We start from the raw sequence: 27,815 nt of genomic DNA, 5'->3' as shown, positions 1-27,815 counted from the left end.
ACTACATGCTCTCTCACTGAAACAATGAAAACCTTTTTTTAAAATGTTAATAAATTTAATGAAAAAACATTACAAAATTATTTAATTATATTGATAAAAATCTGACCGTTTACTTATTTACATGCCTGAAGAAGTTAGTAACAGATCCACAATTCAATGTACACCTTGTTCCCAACAGGATCAGCTCAGTGTTGACATCAAGTAGCTTTCAGCTAGAAGTCTGCATTAAAAACAAATAAAACAAAAACCCAAAGACTTGGCATCAGATAATTCACACAACAACTTGGCTACAAAACATGATTTTGCATCTTCATCATATGGAAATAAAAATAGGGAAATGAGATCACAGCTTTGTAAAAATAATGCTAACATTTTCCACCTTTTTGTCACCCTCTCCTAAAGGCAGTATTATAAAGGGCATACTATGTTATAAAGCAGCAGGAACTCAAATGGTCATGCTTCATGTCAGAACCATGAGCCAAATGGCTTCTTTTTCTGCCACAGTGACTAAACATGAGTGCTGAACTGCCATTGCCTCAAAGAGATTTTCAATCAAGGTTGAACCCTTCTGAACCTGAACCCTGACACAAATCTTCCAGCAGTTAATGCAGTGCCCCAATGATCAGGTAACTCAACCAACAGCTATTTTAACAAAGCAAATCTATTCTGTTAGGATGCTAACAGTTCAGCTGTTGCTTTCCAGAGCATTCAGTATTAATTGGAAGACAAAAACTTCCCAGCTCTCGACATACCAAATTTATATCCTGTGCCATGATTGTCCATGAAAATCTAAACATACTGCTCCACTGCAGCTGTGACTTTGACAGTCATGTCAAATTCTGGCAAAGCTTCCATTTGCCACAAGATGGCCCTCATGATTGAAGTTGTCCTCTGATTGTATTGAGGATTTTCATAAGTCTGATCATTGTTACAATTCCTGGTGCTTTTTTTTTTAAATTGGGGAAGTCTTACTGCAATTGTACAAGATGCAGGGAGGACCACATCTGGAATACTGTGAAAAATGTTGGTCCCATTATTCAAAAAAATTATTTCATTGGAGGTAGTTCAGCAATTTGATCCCCACTTGTCTTGTGAGCAAAGATTACATAGGTTGGGACTCTACTCACTCAAGAATAAAAAGTGATCTCATTCAGACAATTAAGATTCTTAAGAGGATTGACAGGATAAGTACGGAGAGAAAATTTCCTTTCATGGGAGAGTCTAGGACCAGAGGGCACACAGACTCAGATATAAGGGGTGCTCATTTGAGACAGAGAAGGAGCAATTTCCTTTCTCATACAATTAAGTGATTCTGGAATTCTTTGCCACAGACAGCTGTGGGGGCAAAGTCTTTTGTGTATATTTAAGACCGAGAGAGACACATTCTTGATCAGTGGGGGAGTCAAGGGTTATGGGGAAAAGGCAGGAAAATGGACATGAGCAGTGAGCAAGATCAAGATCTGTAGTAAAACCAATTATTTCTCTGTCTATTTAAAATAAATCACACACTGCTCTCAAAATTCAGTTATACCCTGATGGATCTCACCTGCTGAATTGCAAATATGCTCAGAAACAAAATATTAACTATAAAAGGAAAAAATCAGTCCAACTGGCATGGGCCATTTTCTCCATTCTTAGACCATTGTCAGTTCTGTCCTGAAACTCTCAACTGAATGTAGGTTTGCTTGCTAAGCTGGAAGGTTCATTTTCAAACGTTTCATCACCATACTAAGTAACATTATCAGTGAGCCTCTGGATGAAACACTGGTGGCATGGCCTGCTTTCTATTTACATGGTACATGAACACATATAGAAAGCGGGCCATGCCACCAGTGTTTCATGCAGAGACTCACTGATAATAGAACATAGAACAGTACAGCACAGAACAGGCCCTTCAGCCCACCATGTTGTGCCGACCACTGATGTATGCACCCTCAAATTTCTGTGACCATATCCATGTCCAGTAGTCTCTTAAATGTCCCCAATGACCTTGCTTCCACAACTGCTGCTGGCAACGCATTCCATGTTCTCACAACTCTCTGTGTAAAGAACCCGCCTCTGACATTCCCTCTATACTTTCCTCAAACCAGCTTAAAACTATGACCCCTCGTGTTAGTTATTTCTGCCCTGGGAAATAGTCTCTGGCTATCGACTCTATCTATGCCTCTCATTATCTTGTATACCTCAATTAGGTCCCCTCTCCTCCTACTTTTCTCCAATGAAAAAAGTCCGAGCTCAGTCAACCTCTCTTCGTAAGATAAGCCCTCCAGTCCAGGCAGCATCCTGGTAAACCTCCTCTGAACCCTCCCCAAAGCATCCACATCTTTCCTATAATACAGCGACCAGAACTGGACGCAGTTTTCCAAGTGCGGTCTAACCAAAGTTTTATAGGGCTGCAACAAGATCTCACGACTCTTAAACCCAATCCCCCTGTTAATGAAAGCCAAAACACCATATGCTTTCTGAACAACCCTGTCCACTTGGGTGGCCATTTTAAGGGATCTATGTACCTGCACACCAAGATCCCTCTGTTCCTGCAGACTGCCAAGAATCCTATCCTTAATCCTGTACTCAGCTTTCAAAGTCGACCTTCCAAAATGCATCACACCTCGCATTTATCCAGGTTGAACTCCATCTGCCACCTCTCAGCCCGTCTCTGCATCCTGTCAATGTCCCGCTGCAGCCTACAACAGCCCTCTATACTGTCAATGACACCTCCAACCTTTGTGTCGTCTGCAAACTTGCTGACCCATCCTTCAATCCCCTCATCCAAGTCATTAATAAAAATTACAAACAGTAGAGGCCCAAGGACAGAGCCCTGTCGAACACCACTCACCACTGACTTCCAGGCAGAATATTTTCCTTCAACTACCACTCGCTGTCTTCTGTTGGCCAGCCAATTCTATATCCAGACAGCTAAGCTCCCCTGTATCCCATTCCTCCTGACCTTCTGAATGAGCCTACCATGGGGAACCTTATCAAATGCCTTGCTGAAGTCCATATACACCACATCCACAGCTCGACCCTCATCAACTTTTCTAGTCACATCCTCAAAGAACTTGATACGGTTTGTGAGGCATGACCTGCCCCTCACAAAGCCATGTTGATTGCATTTAATCAAGCCATGCTCTACCAGATGGTCATAAATCCTATCCCTCAGAATCCTTTCTAACACCTTGCAGACGACAAACATGAGAATTACTGGTCTGTAATTGCCGGGGATTTCCCTATTTCCTTTCTTGAAGGGAGGAATTACATTTGCCTCTCTCCAATCCTCAGGTATGACTCCAGTGGAGAGCGAGAATGCAAAGATCTTCGCAAGTGGCGAAGCAATCACATTTCTCGTTTCCCAAAGCAGCCAAGGACAAATCTGGTCTGGGCCTGGCGACTTGTCAATCTTAATGCTTGACAAAATTTTCAGCACATCAGCTTCCTCTATCTGTATCCATTCCAGCATGCACACCTGCTCTTCAAAAGGTTTCATTCACTACAAAGTTCGTTTCTTTCGTAAAGACAGAAGCAAAAAACTCATTTAGGGCTTACCCTACCTCCTCAGACTCCACACACAAGTTCCCTATGCTATCCCTGATTGGCCCTACTCTTTCTTTGACCATTCTCTTGTTCATCACATAAGTGTAAAATGCCTTTGTGTTCTCCCTAATCCGTTCTGCCAAGCCTTTCTTGTGCCCCTCCTGGCTCTCCTCAGACCATTTTTGAGCTCGTTCCTCGCCTGCCCGTAATCCACTGGAGCTGAGCTTGACCCTAGCTTCCTCCACCTTATGTAAGCTACCTTCTTCCTTTTGACGAGAAGCTCCGCCGCTCTCGTCATCCAAGGTTCCTTTATCTTACCCCTTCTTGCCGGTCTCAGAGGGACATATTTATTCATCACTCGCAACAACTGTTCCTTAAACAGTCTCCACATGTCTATAGTGCCTTTACCATGGAACAATTGCTCCCAGTCCATGCTTCCTAACTCATGTCTAATCGCATCATAGTTTCCTCTTCCCCAATTAAATATCCTCCCATTTTGCCTAATCCTCTCCTTCACCATAGCTGTGTAGAATATGAGGCAGTTGTGGTCACTGTCACCAAAATGCTCTCCCACCACAAGATCTGATACCTGCCCTGGCTCATTTCCGAGCACCAAGTCTAGAATGGCCTCTCCCTTCGTCGACCTGTCAACGTACTAAGTTAGGAAACCCTCCTGAACACTCCTTACAAAAACAGCTCCATTCAAATCTTCTGCTCGAAGAAGGTTCCAACCAATATTGGGAAAGTGAAAGTCACCCATTACAACAACCCTACCCTGCCCACACTTTTCCAAAATATGCCGACCTACACTTACTTCCATCTCCCTGCTGCTATTTGGAAGCCTGTAGTAAACCTCTAACGAGGTGACTGCTCCCTTTCTGTTCCTAATTTCCACCCATACTGACTCGGTAGGCAGATCTTCCTCGACAATGGAAGCTTCTGTAGCTGTGATACCCTCTCTCATTAGTAGTGCTACACCCCCTCCTCTTTTTTTCTCCCCTCCCTACTCTTTTTAAATGCTCTAAACCCTGGAACATCCAGCAACCATTCCAGCCCCTGAGAAAAACCCATGTCTCTGTTATGGCCACAACATCATAGCACCAGGTACTGATCCATGCTCTAAGTTCATCACTTTTATTCCTGATACTCCTTGCGTTAACACAAACACACTTTAACTGATCCCTTGGTTCCTTCCCATGAAAATCTTTCCCACTAGCTGGTCTACCTCTTGCTATTGCCTCATCTGCATCAACTCTCACCTCCGGCATACAGCTCAGGTTCTCACCCGCCTGCCATACTAGTTTAAACCCTCTTGAACTCTTCCAGCAAACCTTCCACCCAGGACATTGGTCCCCTTCTAGTTCAGATACAACCCGTCCTTCTTGTACAGGTCCCACCTTCCCCAGAAGGCATCCCAAATTATCTACATATCTGAAGCCCTCCCTCCTACACCAGCTGCGCAGCCACGTGTTAAGCTGTGCCTGCTCCCTGTTCCTCGCCTTGCTATCTCGTAGCACCGGTGGTAAACTAGAGAACATTACTTGTTCGTCCTGCTTTGCAGCTTCCATCCTAACTCCCTGAAATCACTTTGTATATCCTCGATCCTTTTCCTGGCTATATCATTAGTGCTAATATGTAACATGATTTCTGGCTGTTCGCCCTCCCTTTTTAGAACCTTATACACCCGATCGGAGACGTCCCGGACCCTGGCACCAGGGAGGCAACATACCTTCCGGGAATCCCGATCCTGACCACAAAATCTCCTGTTGATTCCCCTAACTATTGAGTCCCCTACCACGAGTACTTTTCTATTCTGCCCCCTTCCCTTCTTTGCCACAGTGTCAGGCTCGGTGCCAGGGAACTGACTGCTATGGCTTTCCTCTGGTCGGTCATCCTGTTACCTCGTATGGTGACGAAACATCCGAAAATGAACATTCCAGCTCAGCGACCAAACCTACATCCAGAACCTCAACTTGAGCTATAAATCGTCTCAAAACTCACAAACTCTTGACTGAGATACGGTTGCATGAGTGGTCAATCCACCGAACAGCTCCCTACATGCAATCATTTGGACCGGAGTCTTGGTAATGAAGGACAGCTGACTACAGAGCACATTGCAATCAAGCTTAATCCAGTCTTTCCATCATATCTTTTTATAATCAACATATGGAATTGGTGTAAGTCTACTAGGACTGACTCTACTGCTAACTCAGCACAGACCACAAACGATCTGGCATCAGATAAGCCACTTTGAACCACTGAGACACTATGCATCCTATGCTGATCTTGATGCTTTAAGCAGTTATGAGTGGAAGAGCTGTTGATTCACCTTTGGTATTACACACCTCAACACAGTCCCCCTTCCAGGTCATAACCACGTTGCTCAAAACTGTTATCTCAAATAAGAAATAAAATATTCTACAGAGTCGATGCAATAGCCAAATTTTTACCTCTGAGTTGCTCAGTCATTGGTTTTGATGAAAACTTTTGGGCGTGAAAAAATTTTAATGGCTTCTTCAATTTCAGCCAACTTCTTTTCAAGGTCGGTACGTCGATTCCGCATGCCAATGGTATCCACTCTTACAGGGAACATCAACAGTTGCTTGGTCAGCTGTTGTTGGGCTGAGGAGTGGAAACAGATCAAACCAAATAAGCTTAAAAGTGTTGTGATTATACATTGCGCATATCATTGTTCAATCTCACTGATAAGACACCAGCTTCAAATATGTTTAATTATTCCCTCATATCACTCCTTGGAAAATGATGGAAATATACAAGACTAATTGCATGTAAAAATATTTGTTGTCAGCAGTGGAAACAGTGAGGCAATTGTTACAACTCACTGTGCATTGGAAATCAAGTACCACTATTTCTAGAGTCATAACAAAAATTGAAGATTTCAAAAAGTATGCAAAGTTCCCGAACTGACCTGACTTGAGACCCTCGCTGACAGAAAACATGGAATACGTTTCTGAACTGAACAAGAATCGATCGATATTACAAGTAATTAGACTCTAGCTACATGTAAACAATTGTAAGCCTTTGACGTACAAAACTTACTCAAACTCTAATTCCCTTATGAATTTCCTCCTTACACAGAAACAGACAGACAGGGTAAATTATGGACAAAGGGGAAAAAACTACAAAGAAAGTTCAGTCGTCTTTGTTCCTGAGTTCTGCTGTTGAGATAATCCGTGTAATTTTTCAGTGTCCACTGCATTTTATTTTTCTGGTTTCTTTCAGTGGTTCGAGAGAGAATTAGAAAAAGTGGTTTGTACACTTATAAAAACAAAATTGTTACCTTCACAATTAAAAGTCAGAGAATAAAACAGCTGTTGCAAAAGAAATGTTTTTTCTTTAGGTTTACAATGAGTTATGACCGCAGACAACAGGGATACCAGTCCTGAACTGGGGAAGAATTGAACAACTTTCTCCCTCTCTCCAACTTATTCCTGCCTTCAAGCTGTTCATTTACCTGAGAACCGATGGTACAGTCGTTGGCAGGCAAAAACATTTCTATTATTAATAATTTGTCACTAGTCCATAAACCATTCTATTTCTTGTTGCCAGCAAAGCCTTCATCATTGGTGCCAGATTGTCTGCAACTTTGCAAATACTGCTAATTCAAATAATTGTTTACATGATGGGTGTTGGGATACTTGTTTTTCAAAACTGGAACCACTGTTTTTTTAAAAACACTCTCTTTTTTGGTCCTAATTTTTATAAAGTAAATAAAAGACATTGTTCTTGCAAGACCTGTCAAAAGGTTGACCAAAACAGAAGACTATTAGTTATCAGACAAAAGTAATTACAGCAACCACTATGGCAGAGATTTCACAGACCAAAAGCATAATGATGACAAATTGAAATTCTGATTCTGCACTTCATTACTATTGTCTATGAAAATAGCTTTTAAAGCTTTTCAAGAAATTAACTGAAAAATTAGTGTCAGCAGCCAAAAGGCCAAATTCTCCTCACTTGTTCGATGCAGTTTTGTAACAACAATTGACTACTCATCCCTGGTCGGTCTACTGAAAGAGGACTAGGCAGTGTCACACATAGCTTCAGGATGAATTCAACAGTGGATATTAATTCAAAACACGAATAATTACAACTTGGAACACCATCTCGGAGGACAAGTTGCAAATGCAGATGTAGTGAGCTGTCTCCCGCTGGCTGATCGACCACTGCAGGAGACCGTAATGGTTTGAAATTTTCTAAATACCCATCCATTCGCAGCTGACAGTATCAGACTTGGTTTGCAAAAGGCAAGGCAAAACTGAAATAGCTGGTGATGATGACAGAAACCAAAGGGCTGTCACAACAACTGAAACTTTTTTGGACCTGGAGAGACCAGATCACAATAGAGGATGGCATATTATTAATATGAAGAGCAAGAGTGATAGTCTTGAATAAAGGTCACAGCCAGATACTGGTTGAACCCCACCAGGGTCATGCAGGAGTTTCCAAAATGAATATGTTGACGAAAGGTCTGGTGGTCAGGACTGGATGCAGACATAGCTGCATTGGTAGGACAGTGATCAGAGTGCAAAGATAAGAATTAAAGCCCACAGCTCCGCCATATTCGTGGGATTGGCCAGGTAAACAGTTACACATCAACTGTGCAGGTCCTTTTGTGAGCTCAATGTTCTTATTCTTTGTGAATGCCCATTCACAATGGTTGGATGTGCACTGAGTTAATTTGTTAAATACAGGAACAACAATAGAAAAACTGTGTGCATCTTTTGTAATATATGAATTCCAAGAAGAAGTGTTGTGTCACAGAAAAGAGGCCATCCTTTACTGGCAGAGAATCTGAGTATTTCCTAAAGTCAAATGTTATGCGTCATGTAAGGACAGCTCCATACCATCAATCATCCAATGAACTGGCAGAAAGAACAGTCCAAACTTTGAAGGCAGGCTTAAAGAAACAGTGTCGAACTTGACTAGATACCAAACTGTCCCAGCTCCTATTTAATTATTGGACCAACTCTCACGCATATACAGTGTTGGCTCAAGCAGACCTGCTGCACCATATAAATCTGAATTTCCTGGACTGGTGCATGGGTGAGGGAGGAGCAGTTTAAATGGCATCAGGAATGCCAATACCAGACACAAGGTCCTATAAGAGAGAGAGTTTACTTAAGGGGACAAAGTTTGGTGTACAAGCCATGGGAATCCCCCTGCATGGGTTCGGGGCATGGTTGATGGGAGGTCAGGTCCAGTGACATATAAAGTTTGGATAGGTGCTGAACAAGTATGTGGACCATATGAAAGCTGCAAACTCGCAAATAGTATGGGAGCAAAATGTGCTCTGCTCCTCAACTGTCTTTCCAACTGCATCTGGATGCGTAGTTTTTGAAATAATTCTTCACAGGTGTATCAAAGAGTAAGTCAAACTCACAGAGCTATTTTACCTTAATAGTTGGTATATCTGCACTTGAAGTTACTGCAGGAGAAACTGTCTCCTGCCTTCGATAGCTTTATCAAGAACTGATCAGTAAAATGTTAAAAAGATAGCAAATATATCTATTTCATCAATGGGTGTCACACAGGAGTATCCGAAATAAATGTTCAAACAACAGGATTCCAGTAATGACTGACCCCTAAAACTCATGGTCCTGGATGTTCACATGAAATATTTATGTGCTTCATGGTGCAGATATTGCACTCACATTAAGTTACAACAACAGCTGGAGAACTCTAAGCTCATATTATTTGATTGTCTCTGAACCATTTATATCATATGAGCAGCAAGTGTCTCATAAATCACTATAAATTCCACAACTGCAACTACTGGAAACTAACTCTGGTTTTTAAAAGTGAACTAATTATTACATTAACGAATTGAAGAACAAGCAGCAAATTTGCAGAGCAATGCATGCTTCGGAAATTGATGAGAAAATACAGATTGATTAACCAACTTTGGGTTGATTGATTGCTCTTAAATCAGAACAAGCATATCACACATACTTTGTTGCAGGGAATGAAGTGTTTCCAAACGTTCATTTTCTGGCATTCTAGTATGTCCAGGAGGCATGCTCGGATCAGGGATATTCTTCTGTCGTTCCTCTGCCTCTTTACGCCATTGATTTCTCCGATCAATCAAACTGAAAACAGTCAAAATATGAATTAAGGATCCTCAACCAAAAACGAGGAAAAAGAAAAATTCAATTAAAAGCGAAAAATACAGGGAGGTAGGTAAAGCACGCAATTCAACAATAAGTGGTGCATGTTACGACAACTCATAACTCTGTCTTTCAAATGAGAAAAACCAAGGCTAAAGATCACAATCAAAATGGAAAATCAATAAAAGGGCAAACAAGGTACATCAGGAACTAGTCATAAACAAATGCCAACTTTGAGCTAAAGGCTTGCAGACCATAGAAGGGAAGAAAGCCAAAGAGAATTGAACCTCTGAGGATAAGACAGATAAAGAAACTCTGCATTAAGTTTAATTTTAACATATTGAGATGCAGAGACAGAAAGTACATCTAAAAAATTGGATTTCAAGTTTTAGAGGGTCAACAAAATTTAAGAAGAACTGTGACAAAGACAGCATAAAACGAAGAAATGTTGATGGTTACAGAGATGCAAGTTTAAGACAAGACAAGAATATCTCTAGAATTAAAAAAATGCACACAGTGCTGCAGTAGTAATGGTCTGGTTTAAATAAATGATTGCATAAGATGAGAGGGGGAGGAAAAAAAGGATTAGTAAGGTTTATAATATACCAATAGTCCCTGCTTACTACTGAGGAAGCTGGCCTTTGTTCTTGCTTATATATTCCTGCTGTTCCTTCTCTTTCCTATCAAGCACTTCTGCAAGTGACTGCAGAGATTTGGAGCGTCGCACTGGCATTCTCCTTGCATTCTGAGCATTATGCTTCACAAAATCAATATTCACACCTTTGACTTGAATCTTGAAAAGAAAACAACAAGGAGATTAGTAATTGATCATTTACATTTACATTTACAATAAATTTAAGAAAAAAAGTGGACAATTAAAATAAGGAAATCTGAATTGATATATCATAAAGTGCACGAAGTAAAAAGCTTGCATTTATACAATAATGGCTTTGGTGGCTTTAGGACGCTCTACACAATGAAATATTTTGTAAGTGCAACCATGAATGTTACGTGAATGCAGAAAGTGAGTTTGGACAAGTCTATTCTCACCTCTCTGTTATCGCTTTCTGCGATTTCAGCACAACTCTCTGATTTTGGTGGACTAGGTGACAAGGATCGCTTTGGGCAAATGCCTGTCCCACATCTTGAGTGTGCTTTAAGATAATGCTGACTTTCACAATGTTGAGGGGGTGAACTCTCCTAAGGATAAACAGCAAATTATTTAAAAAGAAAATGGGAAAGAAGCAAAGAGCATGCCTCCATTATGTGCTTTAGAAAATCTAGCAATACATGACAAAGCTATTGGATCTGCAGCACAATGGACTCATTTCCCATACAAGTATTTATGTCAAGTTCACATGTTAATCTCTCCTTCAGCACCATGAGTATCCCCATTGTCTTTTGCTTTTTTAGACTATATTAGATTCCCTACAGTGTGGAAACAGGCCCTTCAGCCCAACAAGTCCACACCGACTCTCCGAAAAGCAACCCACCTCGACCCATTCCCCTCCATTTACCTCTGACTAATGCACTTAACACGATGGGCAATTTAGCATGGCCAATTCACCTAACCTGCACATCTTTGGACTGTGGGAGGAAACCCACACAGACACAGGGAGAATGTGCAAACTCCACACAGACAGTCGTCGGAGGCTGAAATCGAACCTGAGACCCTGGTGCTGTGTTTTGGGACCATCACAATCTGTTCCCCTTATTCCTTTTTCCCCCTTTGCCATCAGGAGAAAACCACCATTTTCTAACCCTTTTCAGTTCTGAAGAAAAGTCCTATCAGATTTAAAACATCAACTCTATCCAGTCAGATTTACAACATCCACAGTATTTTCCACAACTGTATCTCATCCTGGAGGAGGAAATTAAGAGATGGGAGAGATGCAGTTCTGTCATTGTATGGAGAAAATTCAATTGGCTCCAAATAAAACGTTCAACACTTAAATCTCACTTTTGAAAAGTAAAATAAAAACTGTTAATTAGAGTCATAGAGATGTACAGCATGGAAACAGACCCTTCAGTCCAACTCGTCCATACCGATCAGATATGCCAACTCAATCTCGTCCCACCTTCCAGCACCCAGCCCATATCCCTCCAAACCCTTCCTATTCATATACCCATCCAGATACCTTTTAAATGTTGCAATTGTACGAGCCTCCACCACTTCCTCTGGCAGTTCATTCCCAGATGCACTCTGATGTCCAGCGATATAGGAATTCAAACAGCAAAGGCAGTAACTGTAGAGGCTCACTGCTTTGTGTGACCACATAATCAGAAATAGACCACATATAGTAATCAGAAACAGTAAAGTGAAGAGACAGGTCAGACTGGAACAGAATACGGAGTAAGGAATGCCTGTTGGGTTAAACTGCATCAAAGGCAGATGAACGCAAGGCATGGATAGGTATGTGGGACTGGGATATTATAGCCATTACAGAAACTTGACTGAGGGAGGGACAGGACTGGCAGCTGAATGTACCAGGGTATAGGTGTTTTAGGTAGGACAGAGGTGGTCAAAAGAGATCAGGGGTGTTGCATTTTTGACTTAAGCTAGTAGCACAGTCGTAATCAGAGACGAAATAACTGAAGAATCATCAAGTGAGGCTTTGTGAGTGGAGCTAAGAAATAAGAAGGGGATGGTGACGTTATTGGGGTTGTACTATAGGTCTGAAAATGTGTTGCTGGAAAAGCGCAGCAGGTCAGGCAACATCCAAGGAACAGGAGAATCGACGTTTCGAGCATCAGCCCTTCTTCAGGAATGAGGAAAGTGTGTCCAGCAGGCTAGTCCCTCCTCCCTACCTTTTATCTTGGCCTGCTGGACACACTTTCCTCATTCCTGAAGAAGGGCTGATGCCCAAAATGTCTATTCTCCTGTTCCTTGGATGCTGCCTGACCTGCTGCGCTTTTCCAGCAACACATTTTCAGCTCTGATCTCCAGCATCTGCAGTCCTCACTTGCTCTTTGTCCTTTAAGTCCCCAAATAATCAATGGGAATTAGAGGAAAAATATGGCAGGGAGACTTGCAGGAGTCATAGGATTGTCATAGGAGGGGATTTCCTCCTAAGTTTCCGAACATAGACTGGGATTGCCAGAGCGGTAAGGGCTTAGATGGGGTGAAATGTGTTAAGTGTGTTCAGGAAAATTTCCTCAAGCAGCTCAGAGGAAGGGGCAAAATTCAATCACAGGCACACTGGCCTACACCGGTCAGGGATTGGAGTATAAAAGGTTGGCAAGTTATGTTGCAGTTGTACACCACGTTGGTGAGGCCACACTTGGAGTATTGTTTCAGTTTTGGTCACCTTGCTATAGAAAGAATGTTATTAAACTGCAGAGTGTAGACGAAGTTTACAAGGATGTTGCCTGGTCTCAGTGGTCCGAGTTATAGGGAGAGGTTGGACAAGCAAGGATTTTTTTTCTTCGCAGCATAAGAGGCAGAGGGGAAACCTTATATTGGCGTATAAAATCATGAGAGGCATGGATAGAGTGAATGCACTCAGTCTTTCTCCCAGGGCTGAGGCATCGACAACTGGAGGACATTAGTTGAAGGTTAGAGGGGAAAGAATAAAAGGAAATCTGAGGGATAACATTTTTAAGCAGAGTGTGGAATGCATATGCAATGAGCTGCCAGCAGAAGTGGAGGAGGCAGGTGCATTAACAACATTAAAAAGGCATTTGAATAAACACATGGATAGGAAAGTTGCAGAAGGATATGAGGCAAGTGCAGGGAAATGGGGTTAGTTTTGATGGACATTTAGGTCAGTGAAGACCAGTTTGGGCCAAAAGGCCTATCTCCTACTGTCGGACTCTACAATTCTATGACTCTACAATCTAAAAAGGGAAAACAGAAGTAACACTTGCTGTCCATTAATCCCTTTGTTCCTGGTTCCACAAAGTTGGAGGATTCTCCCCATGATGGCAAGTAAGGGAAGAACAAGCTTTCTTGCAGCTTACAAGATTATTCAGGGATAAAAGAAAATCAGCATACAAAAATGTCTGTTCACAAATTTGAAAACAACATGTTGTAACATAGAAAAGAAAGAAATGTCAATATGGTTTGAAAAGTTTCAAGCAAAATGTCAGAATTGCTTTCAAAACATGACTGAATATTTCGCACCATTTTCATGGCAAGTAAACTTATTAATTTATTTGCTATTATTACTGGCATTTCCCCAACAATGTAGAAAATCACCCAGCAATGTCCTGTACATAAAAAGCAGAATAAATCCAATCCGGTTAATTAGTGCCCCAGCAAAGGTGTCATCAGCAGTGCTATCAAGCAGCACCTGCTCAGCAATGCCCACTTTGGCTTCTGCCAGGTCACTCAGCTCCTGACCACATTACAGCCGTGGCTCAAACATGGACAAAAGAACTGAATTCCAAAGGTGAGGCAACAGTGGTAACATCAAGGCTCCATTTGACTGCATATGACATCAAAGAGCCCTAGCAAAACTAGAATCAATGGATATCCAGGGGGCAAATCCCTCCACTGGTTGGTGTCATACCTGGCACATAGGAAGATGGTGGTGATTATTGGAGGTCAGGAATCTCAGCTCCGGACTTTCTGCAGGAGTCTTTGAAGGTAGCATCCTAGGCCCAACTATCTTCAGCTGCTTCATCAATGACCTTCCCTCCACCATGAGGTCAGAAGTGGAGATATTCACCAATGATTGCATTGTTCAGCACCACTGGCGACTCCTCAGATACTGAAGCAGTCCGTGTTCAAATGCAACAATATCTGGACAATATCCAGGCTTGGACTGACCAGCGGCAATAACAGTCACACAAATTCCAGGCTATGACCTTCACCAGTAAGAGACAATCTAACCATCGCCCTTTACCATCACTGAATCCCCCATTATCAACATTCTCAGGGTCACAATTGACCAGAAATCAACTGTGCTCGCCACATAAACACATGACTACAAGAGCAGGTCAGAGGCTAGGAACTCTGTGGTGAGTAACTCACCTCTCGACTCCCCAAAGCCTGTGCACTATCAATGACGCACAAATCAGGAGTGTGTTGGAATACACCCCACTTGCCTGGATGGATGCAGCTCCAACAACACTCAAGATGTTTGACACTATCCAGGATACAACAGCCCAGTTGATTGGCACTACACTCACAAGTAACAACTCCTTCCACCACTGGCACTCAGTACATGCTGCTGCTACTATCTGCAAGATGGACTGTAGAAATTCAAAGATCCTCAGACCTCAAAGGGCAAGATTTGGAGATGTCAGTGTTGGACTGGGGTGTACAAAGTTAACAATCACACAACACCAGGTTATAGTCCAACCTGGACTATAACCTGGTGTTGTGTGATTTTTAACTTTAATCAAAGGACAAGGGCAGCATAGAAAATGGAACACCACTCACTTCAAGTTCTTCTCCAAACAACTCACCATCCTGACTTGGAAATATATTGCTGTTCCTTCACGGTCACTGGGTCAAATTCCTGGAATTTCCCCACATTAATGGTATTGTGGGTCAACCACAGCAGGTGGACTGCAATTTTGAAAAAGATTGCACATCACCAGCTTCTCAAGGGCAACTTGGGACAGGCAATAAACACCAGCAAGCCAACATTGCCCACTTTCCGCAGATGAATGAAAAAAAAATTAACAACCACACTAAAAGAAACTACACAACATCTGCAAAATCCTGCAGGCAGTGGAAATCTGCAGATGTAACAAAATACAGTCCTCAGGAGTCAAGCAGCATTTGTGAAGAACTGGGTCAATCCATCAACTTTTCACCTCTTACGATTATGATAAAAGGATCTTAAAACCTAGACACTTTTCAACTTCCGTTCCTCAAGTAATACAGCCTTATCTGCTCTGTATTTACAGATTTTACTGAATTTTCTTTTCTAAATAGAACTGTGTTATCCAAATTCTCCACTAAACACTCCAGATGTTCTTTTTAACTGTACTCAAGGAGCCGCTCCTCTTGAATGAATTGTAATAGTGAGTCTATTTAGCCACAGAAGTATTGCAACCAAGTTGAGAGGCACGTTCATAATTCTGGCTGAAAATAACCAGTGTTACATACAGAAAACAGTTTTGCAAGTTAGTCCTAACTATCTCATGCTTTTGTCCTCAAGTCATGAGAAAACCATCCCAATATTTTACTAACAACACAGTATTGTCTTCATTGCTCGCCCAAATCTACCTGTAACTGTGCCATCACTTTTGAAGGAATGGATTCATATTTCTGGGACTTCCACAGCGCTTTCACAGGTTTGGGGCCACTCAGTTCTCGCTCTTGGTCCTTCTCCCTGCATTTCTTCTGAATTTCCCGTATGCGCCTCACATTCTCCTTTTCATGATCTTTCAATTCTTTCTCTAAAACAGAAACAAGATTCCTGTGAATTGAAGTCTGAGTCCAGAATATCTGGAAAAATGAGGCAAAAAAAAAAGCATCAGGAGGTCTACTGATTTTCATGACATCAAATTAACAACATCAGAAGTCACACAATACCAAATCAGAGTTCAACTGGTTTATTTGAAATCACAAGCTTGTAGAGTGCTGCTCCTTCATCAGGTGAAGTCACTTGGTTGGACTATAAACTGGTGTCATGTGACTTCTGACTTTATCTACCCCAGTCCAATACCAACATCTGCACATCATCAGATTAACAAACTAAGTGTTGATTGTGACCATTTTTCATGTAAGTTCGTACATATCTTCATGTTAAGGGCTGGTGACCTTTCAGACAAAATGACGGAAACTATAATTAAGGAAGAGTAAACTGCTTAGTTCCTGGAGGCTGGTTCTCCATTCGTTAAGATCATGGCTGATCTCAGCAATGCCTCAACTCCAATTTCCTGTCGACCCCAATACTCTTAGATTCTTTACAAAAATTAATTCCATGTCCCTCAGTTCTAAAACTGCAGTATTTCTGCCTTCGTTACACTCTAGAGAAGAGAATTCCACAGATTCACAATCCTCTGATATAAAAATATTCTCATGTCAGAAATATGTGACTCCTTATTGTGTCCCTTCGTTCTAGTCTTTCTTGCAGTTATCCTTTCAAATTATCCTTTTAGCATCCACCCTGTCAAGTTCACTCAGGATCTCTCCCCATTCTTCTAAATTCCAGTGGATAAAGATCCAACCCCTCTAACTTTTCCTCATAAGCAGAAGTAAATTAAATGGATCTTCTCTGAATTGCTTCGAAAACAATTATGTCCCTTCTTAAATAAGATGACTACATACAATACTCCAGATATGGTTTCTTCAGTGCCCTTAAAACTTCACAAAACATACCTACTTTGATATTCTATTCTCCTCACAGCATTTCAATCGACGTTAAAACACTGTTTTGACTAAGTTCCATGAACTTCTTTTCCGTTGTGTTCTATGCCTCTCTTTACAAAGCCCAACACCTCTGTACCATTTTTTCAACCTGCCACACCACCTTCAGTGATATCTGCACAGAATTCCACTCTTTCTGCTCCGACAGCTCCCTTAAAACTGCAATCTTTAGCTTATATTGTCCTTCCTCAATATTCCCACCAAAATACGTCATTTCATCACTCCCTATTTGTGTGCTCCTCCAATTCTGGCTATTTGTGCACCCCCGATTTGACTATCTTCACAACAGGCTACCTCGACCCTAACCACTGATATTCCCTCTTTAAACTTAATTTTCCCACCTCCCAATACTGATCATGATCAATGAGGTCAGTAAAAGAGAGATATACTGTTTTCAATTGGTATCAGAGTCAAGGCACAATAGTCAAAACCAAAAATACCTTGAAATCATCATTGCAAAACTGGCTCCTCATTGGCCAAAGGCAGTCTTTTATTCCATTCAACTGAGAATCAGCCAACACCATCTTTTACTCACCTCATTGATCATGATCAGTATTGAGAGAAGGGAAAATTAGGTTTAAAGAGGGAATTTCAGTGGTTCGGGTCGAGGTAGCCTGTTGTGAAGCTAGTCAAATCAACTGAACAATGGCTGCCAAGAGTCTTAAACGAAATGGAGAGCTTACCATCAAAATATAACATATCAATGCAGTATCTCCACCTCGTTCCAGAATTTAATTTTAGTTTTGGATTAGCAAGATTCCAATCCTGACAGATGCTTATTCATCAGCAAAGTCATTCCACAGAAACACCAACACAGTACAAAGATCATTTACTTTTTGGTGACAACGGTCGATATAACGATGTTCCTTCCAGCTGCAGCAGCATGCCGACAGAGCCCTTTTGCCCTCTCTCCAGGATCTCTCTGGCATTTGAACGCACACGTGGACCTGGCTGCGATGGGCGGGCACTGTAGCATGAGGGGTACAAGGTGGGATCAGGGGCTAATGGTCCCAAAAGGAAGTCTAGTTTTAAGCTATTCCCTTCGAGCCGACCCCGAGCTGCAGTGAAAAACAGAAGACAAAAACAATTAGACATATTTGTCAGTATATACAACCTGTAAATTGATCATTCAGCCATGAGGATCTTAATGCTGAATTGATCGTATCAGCTTCCAAAATTGTAACTGAACAATTACAAGAAATGAAAACCGTCAATATATTTTCCCTTCTTTACTGAGCTTAATAATGTGGTGCTGGAAAAGCGCAGCAGGTCAGACAGCATCAAAGGAACAGGGGAATCGACGTTTCGGGCATAAGCCCTTCTTCAGGAATAAGCCCTGAAGAAGGGCTTATGCCCAAAACATCGATTCTCCTGTTCCTTGGATGCTGCCTGACCTGCTGCGCTTTTCCAGCAACACATTTTTAAGCTCTGATCTCCAGAATCTGCAGTCCTCACTTTCTCCTTCTTTACTGAGCTCAGTTTTGCAGGCATAGAACAACACTGGGTAAATTTGACTCTCATCTGAGGAGTAAGAGGAGCAAAATTTTCAATGTCAAATTGCAAAGTGCCCCACATTTGTTCCAAGGTTATCACATTCTCAGTTAAACAATTGTTTAAATCGTTACGTTTCAAGATATCCTCCAAGTGTGTTAAGAGTCTTATCACAAACCTCCCAAAGATCACTCACCATCTGTACAGCAAATCCTATTCAGGATAATTAATGATAAAATAATTAGCACCTGTTCCCTGTCATCCTATGCAATCGTCATTTTTAGGAATAGTACTAAACTCACGAACAAATCAGAATCAGATCATAAAAATTAAAACCATATTTGTTATTAATTAGATATTGTGAAATATTCAACACTGGGAGAGTAATTACTGAATATGAATCTTCACTCACCCAATTACTTGCACTTAGTTCTCAACTGAATTTCAGCTTAGTATTAATAGGGTGTCCAATCATTGTATCTATAACAACACCATGAAGCTCTCAATTAGATTCCAATTGGTTATTTTCCCATGTTTCTATGAATATACTGTACCTGCACAATTACTCTATTTCAAATGTAGCTAGGAAGAGTTATTTCTTGTTTAAATTTGTTCTTTCAGACTACCTTAAGCCATTGCGCAGAATGGGCAAAAGGGCAAGAATCATTGCATGCAGAAACACTTCTTTCAACTTTGTTTCCTCTCAGATGAGAATACGAAATTCAACCAATAACATAAAAGGAAGATGGAAAGCACTTCACTGGAAACAAAAAGGTAAAACCTCACCTGACATTGGACGCTTGTAGAAATCTGGGAATAGTGTTGGGTCTGGTGGAATGGGACCAGATATCTTGGACGGACCCTCAGACATCTTTGCTTCCTGGTAATACAGTAACAGAGCTATGTCAAAATAATTTCAGAAGGAAAGGAGCATCACAGGAGCAGAAGGAGGTCACTCAGTCCCTCAAGTCTATCCCACCATTAACTTGGATCATGTCTGAACTGTACCTCAATTCATTTTCCTGTTTGTTTTATATCACTTGAAAACCTTGGCTAACAAAAGAAAACTCTAATTTCTGTGTTGAAAATTACAACTGAACTTCAAAAAGGCAAACAAAACTGCAGACTTATTCAACACTTCATATAACCCAAATTCCCATCCAAATGCTGTAATTTTAAGGTCATGCCTTCTTGTTCTGAGTTGCCCAATAGGCACAATCGATTCCCTGAAGCAACCTTATTGGATCAACCAACTTGTTACTAATTTAAATCCAATAAGAGATTCAGGAAAAACTTCTGTACTCAGAGGTGAAACTTGAAATCACAAGAAATTATTAAGTTGAATAGCAGAGATATGTTTGAGAGAAAGCCAATCACATATATGAGGGAGAAAGGAATAGAAAAATCACACTGATAAGTTGACAGGTGGAAGGAGGGACATGTGGAGCAGAAACATGAATGTGAACCAGTTGGGTTTAATGACCTGAAAACTACCGCGCTGTAAATTTGAGGTCATTCCACAGAGTTTAAATCTTGCCTGAGGTACAGGGCCCAAAATTGAATACAATACTTTGAGTGAGGTCTTTACTACTATTCCCCATTATGCTAACTTTAGACAATGATTCTATTAATGTTGTTAAATTAATTCTAAAATCTGTCAACTCACTTTTATTTGTGCACATGAACATCACACTAAAATTCCTTTGATTCTCCTTAACTCTTAATCTATCAGTTATTGATCATTTTTGATTTGTCTCTGGATCTAAAATGTCAATGGATCAATTTGGAGCGACAGTTCATACACTTGATTTGCCTTTAATTCAAAGTTTTCTCTCTCTTGCCCTTCCTGAATAGCAGAGTCATAATTGCTACTTGCCAATCCATGGGACAGTCCTAATATCGGATTCCTGTTGAAGGGCTTATGCCCGAAACATCGATTCTCCTGCTCCTCTGATGCGACCTGACCTGCTGTGCTTTTCCAGCACCACACTCTCAATGTGCATCTCCAGTCCACACTTTCTCCTAAAATCTAACAATACTGGAAAATCAAAACCAATGCTTCTAATAATTTTGCAGCTCCTTTTTTTAAACCTTATGACAACTTCACTATTTGAATTTAATTCCTTACTCTCATGAAATGTTCAGTTCCCAAATATTGATTATTTTTCTTAGAGTATCCATTATGACATTATAAAGAAATATTTCTTGACCTAATGTCTGACATATTGTTATTTTCACTTGTAATTTCTCCTGTCTTTGCCTCCATGGGGTCAATTTTAATTCCACTAATTCCTTTCTTATAAGTTCTCAGAAAAGCTTTGACTATCTATTTTCTTGCTCGCTTCCACCCGTTCTTTCATCCTCATAATCTCATTTTTTGGTCAGGTTTTCCTGATTTTTAAAATCCTCTGGCTCACAGCACCCTTTTTGGTAACATTGCAAGCTGTTTCTTTGAATCTAATCTTAACTTCATTACTTTGCCACACACGGGAATGTTTTCCAGTGGTATTTTATTCCTTGAGAGGCAAATCCTTTTTCGCATTTTTGCCATTGATTATGTATCTACAAATCTTTTACTTTAATTTGACAATCTACTTTAAACAATATTCTGAACTATTCTTTAACTACTAAAGTGGCTTTGCTTAATCCAAAGGCCTAGATAATCTGAACCACCCTCAAATTTAATGTGATTTCCTCCTCAGAAAATCCTTATAGGGCAGTGGTTCTCAAAGTACAGTCCCACGCCACTGGTTGTCTACATAGATCCATTTGATCCACTAACTACTGTAGCTGAAAATGCAAGTGACTGACATGCAACACTATGGCTGAGGTCACATGAATTAACAACATCCGGCAACCAAATACTGGATTAGTGGTGCTGGAAGAGCACAGCAGTTCAGGCAGCATCCAACGAGCAGCGAAATCGACGTTTCGGGCAAAAGCCCTTCATCAGGAATAAAGGCAGTGAGCCTGAAGCGTGGAGAGATAAGCTAGAGGAGGGTGGGGGTGGGGAGAGAGTAGCATAGAGTACAATGGGTGAGTGGGGGAGGAGATGAAGGTGATAGGTCAAGGAGGAGAGGGTGGAGTGGATAGGTGGAAAAGGAGATAGGCAGGTCGGACAAGTCAAGGAGACAGTAACTGAGCTGGAAGTTTGAAATTAGGATGAGGTGGGGCAAGGGGAAATGAGGAAGCTGTTCAAGTCCACATTGATGCCCTGGGTTGATTGGTGCGGGTCAACCAAACCGCCCCGTGGCCCAACATTTCAACTCCCCCTCCCACTCTGCCGAGGACATGGAGGTCCTGGGCCTCCTTCACCGCCGCTCCCTCACCACCCAACGCCTGGAGGAAGAACGCCTCATCTTCCGCCTCGGAACACTTCAACCCCAGGGCATCAATGTGGACTTCAACAGCTTCCTCATTTCCCCTTCCCCCACCTCATCCTAATTTCAAACTTCCAGCTCAGTTACTGTCTCCTTGACTTGTCCGACCTGCCTATCTTCTTTTCCACCTATCCACTCCACCCTCTCCTCCTTGACCTATCACCTTCATCTCCTCCCCCACTCACCCATTATCCTACTCTCTCCCCACCCCCACCCTCCTCTAGCTTATCTCTCCACGCTTCAGGCTCACTGCCTTTATTCCTGATGAAGGGCTTTTGCCCGAAACATCGATTTCGCTGCTCGTTGGATGCTGCCTGAACTGCTGTGCTCTTCCAGCACCACTAATCCAGTATTTGGTTTTCAGCAACTGCAGTCATTGTTTTTACCTAACATCTGGCAACCAGACCAGCTCCATGCACAAATCACAAAATGCAACAACTAGTTTTATAAGCCCAATTTATGTCAACAAAGAAATAGAACTTTCAACATTTGTGTGGCTAAATGACAAGAGGAAATAGCTGTATGAGGTCCGAATGCAGCTTTCTTGTATGGTTCTGCATGTCTCCTCATTGCCATCTCATCAAAAGTGTAATTCTTTCCATTGATTTTGATAAGCGTTTTTGCGGTGGTAAGGACTGTGGGTAGGTAGAAACCGATGGATAGTTCAAAGGGTCATTTTTCCCTCATAAGGGGCCTTGGACAACACAGTTTAAGAAACCATTCTTCTTACCCTGTTTGACGGCTGAGACTAAAAGCCTGAGCCCAAGTTGGTTTCTGGTCAGAATCAGTACAGGGGTTATTCGACTTGGACGCACTTTTGCAGTGGTTGTGGGGGTGGGGGGGGGGTTGTGGGACAAAGCCTAGCATTGCCAAAATCCAGTGTATCATTATGGAGTCAAGTTGCAATCAGCTGTATCCAGGCTCGGAGTTCAGTCTGCTTGGGGAGGAGCAGGCTGGAATAAGTCATGGTCCTTCAGTGTAAACCCGAAAGGAATCACGGACAACCAGGACCACCCCGAGCTGGGATTAAGAGCCCATCAGCGCGACAGCCACTCGCTTACCTTCTTCCAGCTTTCCAACGGTCCACGGCATCGCGCACGCCACTCTGAACATACGCAAATGCAGCGTCATTGCATCACCTCCGTCACCGTGGCAACCGCGTCCCTCACGTGGTCCGAACACATTCGGAAACACTGGCTGGTTCCGCCCCTGAGTGTCAAAATCCATGACATATTCATTGAGTTTCTATGTGACAATCGGGGTCTTATTCCGAGTCTCACTGTGAATACCAGCGTACTGAGCTTCACTGTCGATATCAGAGTGTTATACCGAGTGTGACTGTAAACATCAGCGTATAGAGTGTTGAGTTTGATTGTCAACATCAGGGTGTTATGTATCAAATTTCACTGTGAATATCAGCGTATAGTATTGAACATCATTATGGGGATAATTAATATTCATTGAGTCTCACCGTCAGTGACAAGGAAATGCTCACTGTATTTCAGTCACTGTTCGTTAATTTCACCTCCCGATATTCCTTCATCTCTCACGTTATCCAAAGGCATACACTTTCTTGATCCTACCGTCTGAGGAAGAAGGCATTTTCGGAAGACCTTTGAAATGCAGAGCTTTCCCATGCCCAAATATTCATTTCTCAGCACACTCAGAAGAAATTATATTAACCATTAAGGCTGAGCAAGACGAATTGTCTGGGGGAGATACTGAAGATTGTATGGTCAGGTTGTCATTCAGTAATATTATTGAATGATCTTGGGTTAAGACAATGATAAGACAGGCTGTGCATCATCTCTGGATTGACCGTTTTTTAAACACATAATTTATTTGACCAGTTGACATATCTATCCTTCTCACTTCCCCACCACTGTCTCTATTTGGATTATTTTACTCTGAAGCATGCCACACGGAGGCATCATGTCGCATCAATAGGAGACACGCTATTTGTTCATCATGTTCTTCTCCATTTTGAGTTGACATGTTAGCAGCTCCTCATTGTCACTCCAAACACTGAGACAGATCAGCAGATGACAAACTGCACACGAAAGAGACTGGACGTTCTGAAAGTCTTTTATTTTTGTTTGCATTCTTCTTCAGGTAGTAAAAAAACACTGTATGTCCTTGGAACAATGTTTCAAGGGGTGATTCTTGTACTTCTCCCAAATTGGAAATGGGAGCAGACAGAGAGCCAGATAGTAGTCACATGTGCACCTGGCTGTGTGGCACAAGTGTGCCTTGGGTCCTGAATGGTGAGGAAAAAGTATTCAGAAATGACTATCATCGAGCAGAATTCACCAAAAATAGTTTTTTTAAAAACTTTCAGAGAAGTTCTACAAATAGCTAATTTTCTAAATAGCTAATTTTCCCCAGATAAGCAATGCTTTCTAGGCAGGGTCATATTGTGATGATGATGCTTCTTTAACAAGGTATTGTTGTCCTTTGTTTTTTTTCCTCACAGGGATCATAAAGTCAGAATTTCCTATATGTCTATCTACTTGAGAATGTTTTTAAGTCTTTCTTTTAAAATACTTGACAATGAAAAGGGAATGGCCATTTCTCCCAGTTCAGGGTTTGGTTTGATTGGGTTTTAGCAAGCAGTCAGCTTTTTGAGGCAACTGGTCAAAAAACAGCTCCCTGCTAATCCTGTCTCTCCCTGACATCTCTCCTGTAAGAACCTGTGCTTGATTTTACCTTTTTTGTCAAGGGGGTGTTTATGGGGATGTTGGTTTTCAAATAGTTACACTATTCTAAATTTGGTTTTCTTTTATTCATGTACAAATAAATTCTGTTTTGTTTGAAACAGAGTGATTAGGCTAGCTGCACCACTCCTCGAGTATCCACTTTACACCTGCTTAAAACAAATGGAAACGATAGGGTCTGGATGACCTTGTTGAAAAGTTTTGGTCCATAAGAATATTGAGAAGTTTCCAACACAGAGAAAGTAATACTCTATGTTATTAATACAGTAAACTGTACATGAGACAAACTCACTCTTTACAGTTTCATTGCAGCATTTTTAAACATTGAACAATCCCAGGTTTTCCTCAGAAGGATCACATCCACTACCTCTCCACAACTCTACCTCACGCTCCTCCCTTTAGACACTCCTTAAAACCAAACTCTTTGGCTAATCTTTTGTTCATTTAACCTAATATTACCTTACGTGACTTGACGATTCATTTTATTGAATAATACTTCTGTCAAATACATTGAGACATTGCATTACATTAATGGTACTGTATAACTATGTTGATGGCGTTTCCATATTAGTAGTCCAAACATGATCAACAAGAAACCCATTCCTCCACTCTTTCAAATAAACTGTTAAACCAAATACTCTTTGCACAATATATTAATGAGGTGCTGACATTCCCTGTGCCACAGTACTGAGGGGTATTACTCAAGAAGCTCTGCATTGACAGAAATTCGGTGAGAGGATACTCCTCTGATAGATATTCAGTGAGAGAATACTGCACTGCTAGACATTAAGTAGTGAGGAAGTACTGACAGTATTGATGAAATATTATACTGCCAGAAGTGCAAGATTACCAAATGTGCCAACAGTCGGATGAGACAAGACACCATTACTCCCTCAGAGAAAGATCCCGTGTTAAAGATCTCATGGTAGTATTTTGAGGGAAATCAGGGAATTCTCACTGGTGCCTGACCAATATTTTTCCGTCAACTAATAGCCAATCTGATCAGTTTTGAGTTCGAATCCCTCCAGTGTGGAAACAGGCCCTTTGGCCCAACAAGTCCACACCAACTCTCCAAAAAATAACCCACTCAGACCCATTCCCCTACCCTATATTTACCCCTGACTAATGCACCTAACCTAAACATCCCTGAACACTATAGGCAATTTAGCATGGCCAATTCACCTAACCTGCACATCTTTGGATGCATGTTGTTGCATTGTTATTTGTAGGAAGTTACCATGCACAAATTGGCCACCATGTTTCCCTACACTATAACGGCCATTACACTTCAAAAATACTGAATTAGCTGTGAATTGCTTCAAGACTTCCTGAGGCTTTGAAAGATTCTAAAGAAATGCGAGTCTTTCTTTCTTCCCTCAGAATAGACATTTTCCTTCCAGAGAAGCTACAATGTGTGTTGTAGAATGCCCTCTTCACCTGGTCACTCTTATGCTTGGTGTCACTTACTTAAGGAGTTTGTAAATGCCTAGCATCTGCTTTATTTATGCCTCTGCACTTTCCATTGTCAATATTCTGAACATACATAAATCTCCGTGACTTAAACTTACTTGAAGGACACTCCACAATCCCATCAATGCAGCTCCATCTGTAGTGGACCATTGGATTGCAGCCTTCTCCTACCCGTGTCTTGTAGCAGCACTGGTGTTGAAGGCAGCACCTTAGAAAAGAGAGGTAGTAACATTGATTTAGAAGAAACATTTACATTAGAAGAATGATGAATTTAACCTGGGCATCAATGAATCAGAACATTATGGAAATTTACAATGATGAAGACAGATAATAGTCAGAATTCACACAATCGTGTAACAGATATAAAAGATGAGACATTCCATTGTCGAACCGCTTTTTATATTGCTGATCAAACAACAGCAGACTCTCCTACATTACTCTTGGTTCAAAGAGTGAAAATATTACATAAATCATAGTACTTTTTCCACCAGTCTCCTTCAAATGTATTTCCATGACAGGCCAATATTGTGGGGCTGATTGCAGCACCGTGACCATATCTTTCTGTCATTGCCAAGAATATCACTACATAGGGATGCTAACAACAGAAGTAAAGCAGGACTTTTACCCATCAGGAAGCCGACAAACTCCAAACTTCCCTATCATTTTTAAAAATTGCAGGCTTTCAAAATTGACACTGGATTATACCTAATCCATTACCTCTTGATTTACTCAATCATTTCTCTAACCTCTCCAAAATTTTCTGTAGTGCCTTTTACCATTTTCTTTCCTTCTATACATACTTTACTGTATTATTATTAGTTATTAATTTATATCATAATCCTTTTTGTTATTTCGTTAAATGTCAAGTATCCAGGTTTCAGAATGACCGAGCCCCTCAAGTAATTAGATTCATTCTTAATTTCACAGGTTTCTCCTAAATTTTCAAAAATCATTTCATGGGACATCGACATCGTTCATAATGGTTGTATTGTTGACTATCCTGTAGTGCCCTTGAACCGAGTGGCTTGCAAGGCCATTAGGATGGTGAAAAGTCAGCATGTGCAGAGTTGTATGTAAAACATATCAGGTGAGGATGACAGATTTCTCTTCATAAAAGACATGGGTGAACTATCTGTGGGTTTGAACGAATGCCTCAGACATTAATTTGTGACATTACCATTGCACTGCCACCTCCCTTCCACGTTTTTTTGAGGCTTTTGTTCTATTTTGCCTCTCTATCAGATTGAATGGTTGGATGGGACAGGGGATGGTGCAATTGCATGCAGAAGTTAAACTGTGCCAGCATAGGGCAGGTTCAATAGGTTCATCTGTTCTTTCCTGTCCATTTAAAATTTATTCTCATGGCTCAATGCTATTGTCTGAATAGGGTGAACGTAGGTTTTAGCCTTAGCTAACCAGATTTAAACACACAATCCAGGTTGGTTACTTGGTGTAGTGTGAAAGGACAATGCATTGTTGGATTTTCAGTTAGACATAAAAGATCCTCAAGCACTATTCAAAGAAAAAAATAATCAAGGGTGGTTCTTCTGGGTAACACCACCTAAACCACTCAATGAATAATCTATCATATTCTTGTTTGTGAGATCTTGCTGTGTGAAGTGGTGTTTGAATCTAAAAGCAAATTCTTTGTGAAGCACTTTGGGGCATCCTGAGGATGTGAAAGCTGCATCATGAATGCAGGTTCACTCTTCCATCCTCACTGCCAGGAATTGCAGTCCTTACCAATCAATCAAGTCCACCGGCTTTCCGATCA

At 41.2% G+C, this 27,815-nt stretch overlaps 1 protein-coding gene and 1 long non-coding RNA gene across 4 annotated transcripts in view; one reads left to right on the top strand and one right to left on the bottom strand.

Moving 5' to 3' along the window:
- The window catches only part of LOC140459753 (uncharacterized), a 35,078-nt gene extending 7,955 nt beyond the window's left edge, over window positions 1-27,123 (top strand). The window contains exons 2-3 of the long non-coding RNA XR_011953859.1: window positions 19,099-19,251; window positions 26,969-27,123. This is a non-coding gene — a long non-coding RNA (uncharacterized lncRNA). The remainder of the gene's footprint in view (window positions 1-19,098; window positions 19,252-26,968) is intronic.
- enkd1 (enkurin domain containing 1) lies at window positions 34-23,002 on the bottom strand. 3 transcript variants are annotated; one of them, XM_072554242.1, is made up of 9 exons: window positions 22,919-23,002; window positions 19,264-19,357; window positions 17,820-18,044; window positions 15,841-16,013; window positions 10,710-10,859; window positions 10,283-10,452; window positions 9,505-9,641; window positions 5,982-6,153; window positions 34-220 (listed from the first exon to the last, which is right to left on the bottom strand). In XM_072554242.1, exons 2-8 carry the CDS (start codon window positions 19,346-19,348, stop codon window positions 5,993-5,995), a joined length of 1,101 nt encoding a protein of 366 aa, XP_072410343.1. In that variant the 5' UTR covers window positions 19,349-19,357; window positions 22,919-23,002; the 3' UTR covers window positions 34-220; window positions 5,982-5,992. The 3 variants fall into 3 exon arrangements, with proteins under 3 accessions (XP_072410343.1, XP_072410344.1, XP_072410345.1); XM_072554243.1 differs by lacking the exon at window positions 22,919-23,002 and adding an exon at window positions 22,588-22,606; XM_072554244.1 differs by lacking the exon at window positions 10,710-10,859.
- Window positions 27,124-27,815: the final 692 nt, after the last annotated feature.

The sequence above is a fragment of the Chiloscyllium punctatum genome, chromosome 35 (assembly GCF_047496795.1).
Source record: "Chiloscyllium punctatum isolate Juve2018m chromosome 35, sChiPun1.3, whole genome shotgun sequence".
NCBI classification, from domain to species: domain Eukaryota; kingdom Metazoa; phylum Chordata; class Chondrichthyes; order Orectolobiformes; family Hemiscylliidae; genus Chiloscyllium; species Chiloscyllium punctatum.
Note: the sequence above shows the minus strand (reverse complement) of the source record. Positions and strands in the feature narration are given on the sequence as shown.

Excerpts from the sequence above, each read along its gene's own strand:
- enkd1 (XM_072554242.1), bottom strand. The coding sequence starts at position 19,348 with ATGTCTGAGGGTCCGTCCAAGATATCTGGTCCCATTCCACCAGACCCA. Across the intron at positions 10,860-15,840 it reads AAGTGATGGCACAGTTACAG|GAGAGTTCACCCCCTCAACA; the intron begins GTAGATTTGGGC and ends GTTTATCCTTAG. Across the intron at positions 9,642-10,282 it reads AAAGGCCAGCTTCCTCAGTA|TTTGATTGATCGGAGAAATC; the intron begins GTAAGCAGGGAC and ends GACTGTTTTCAG.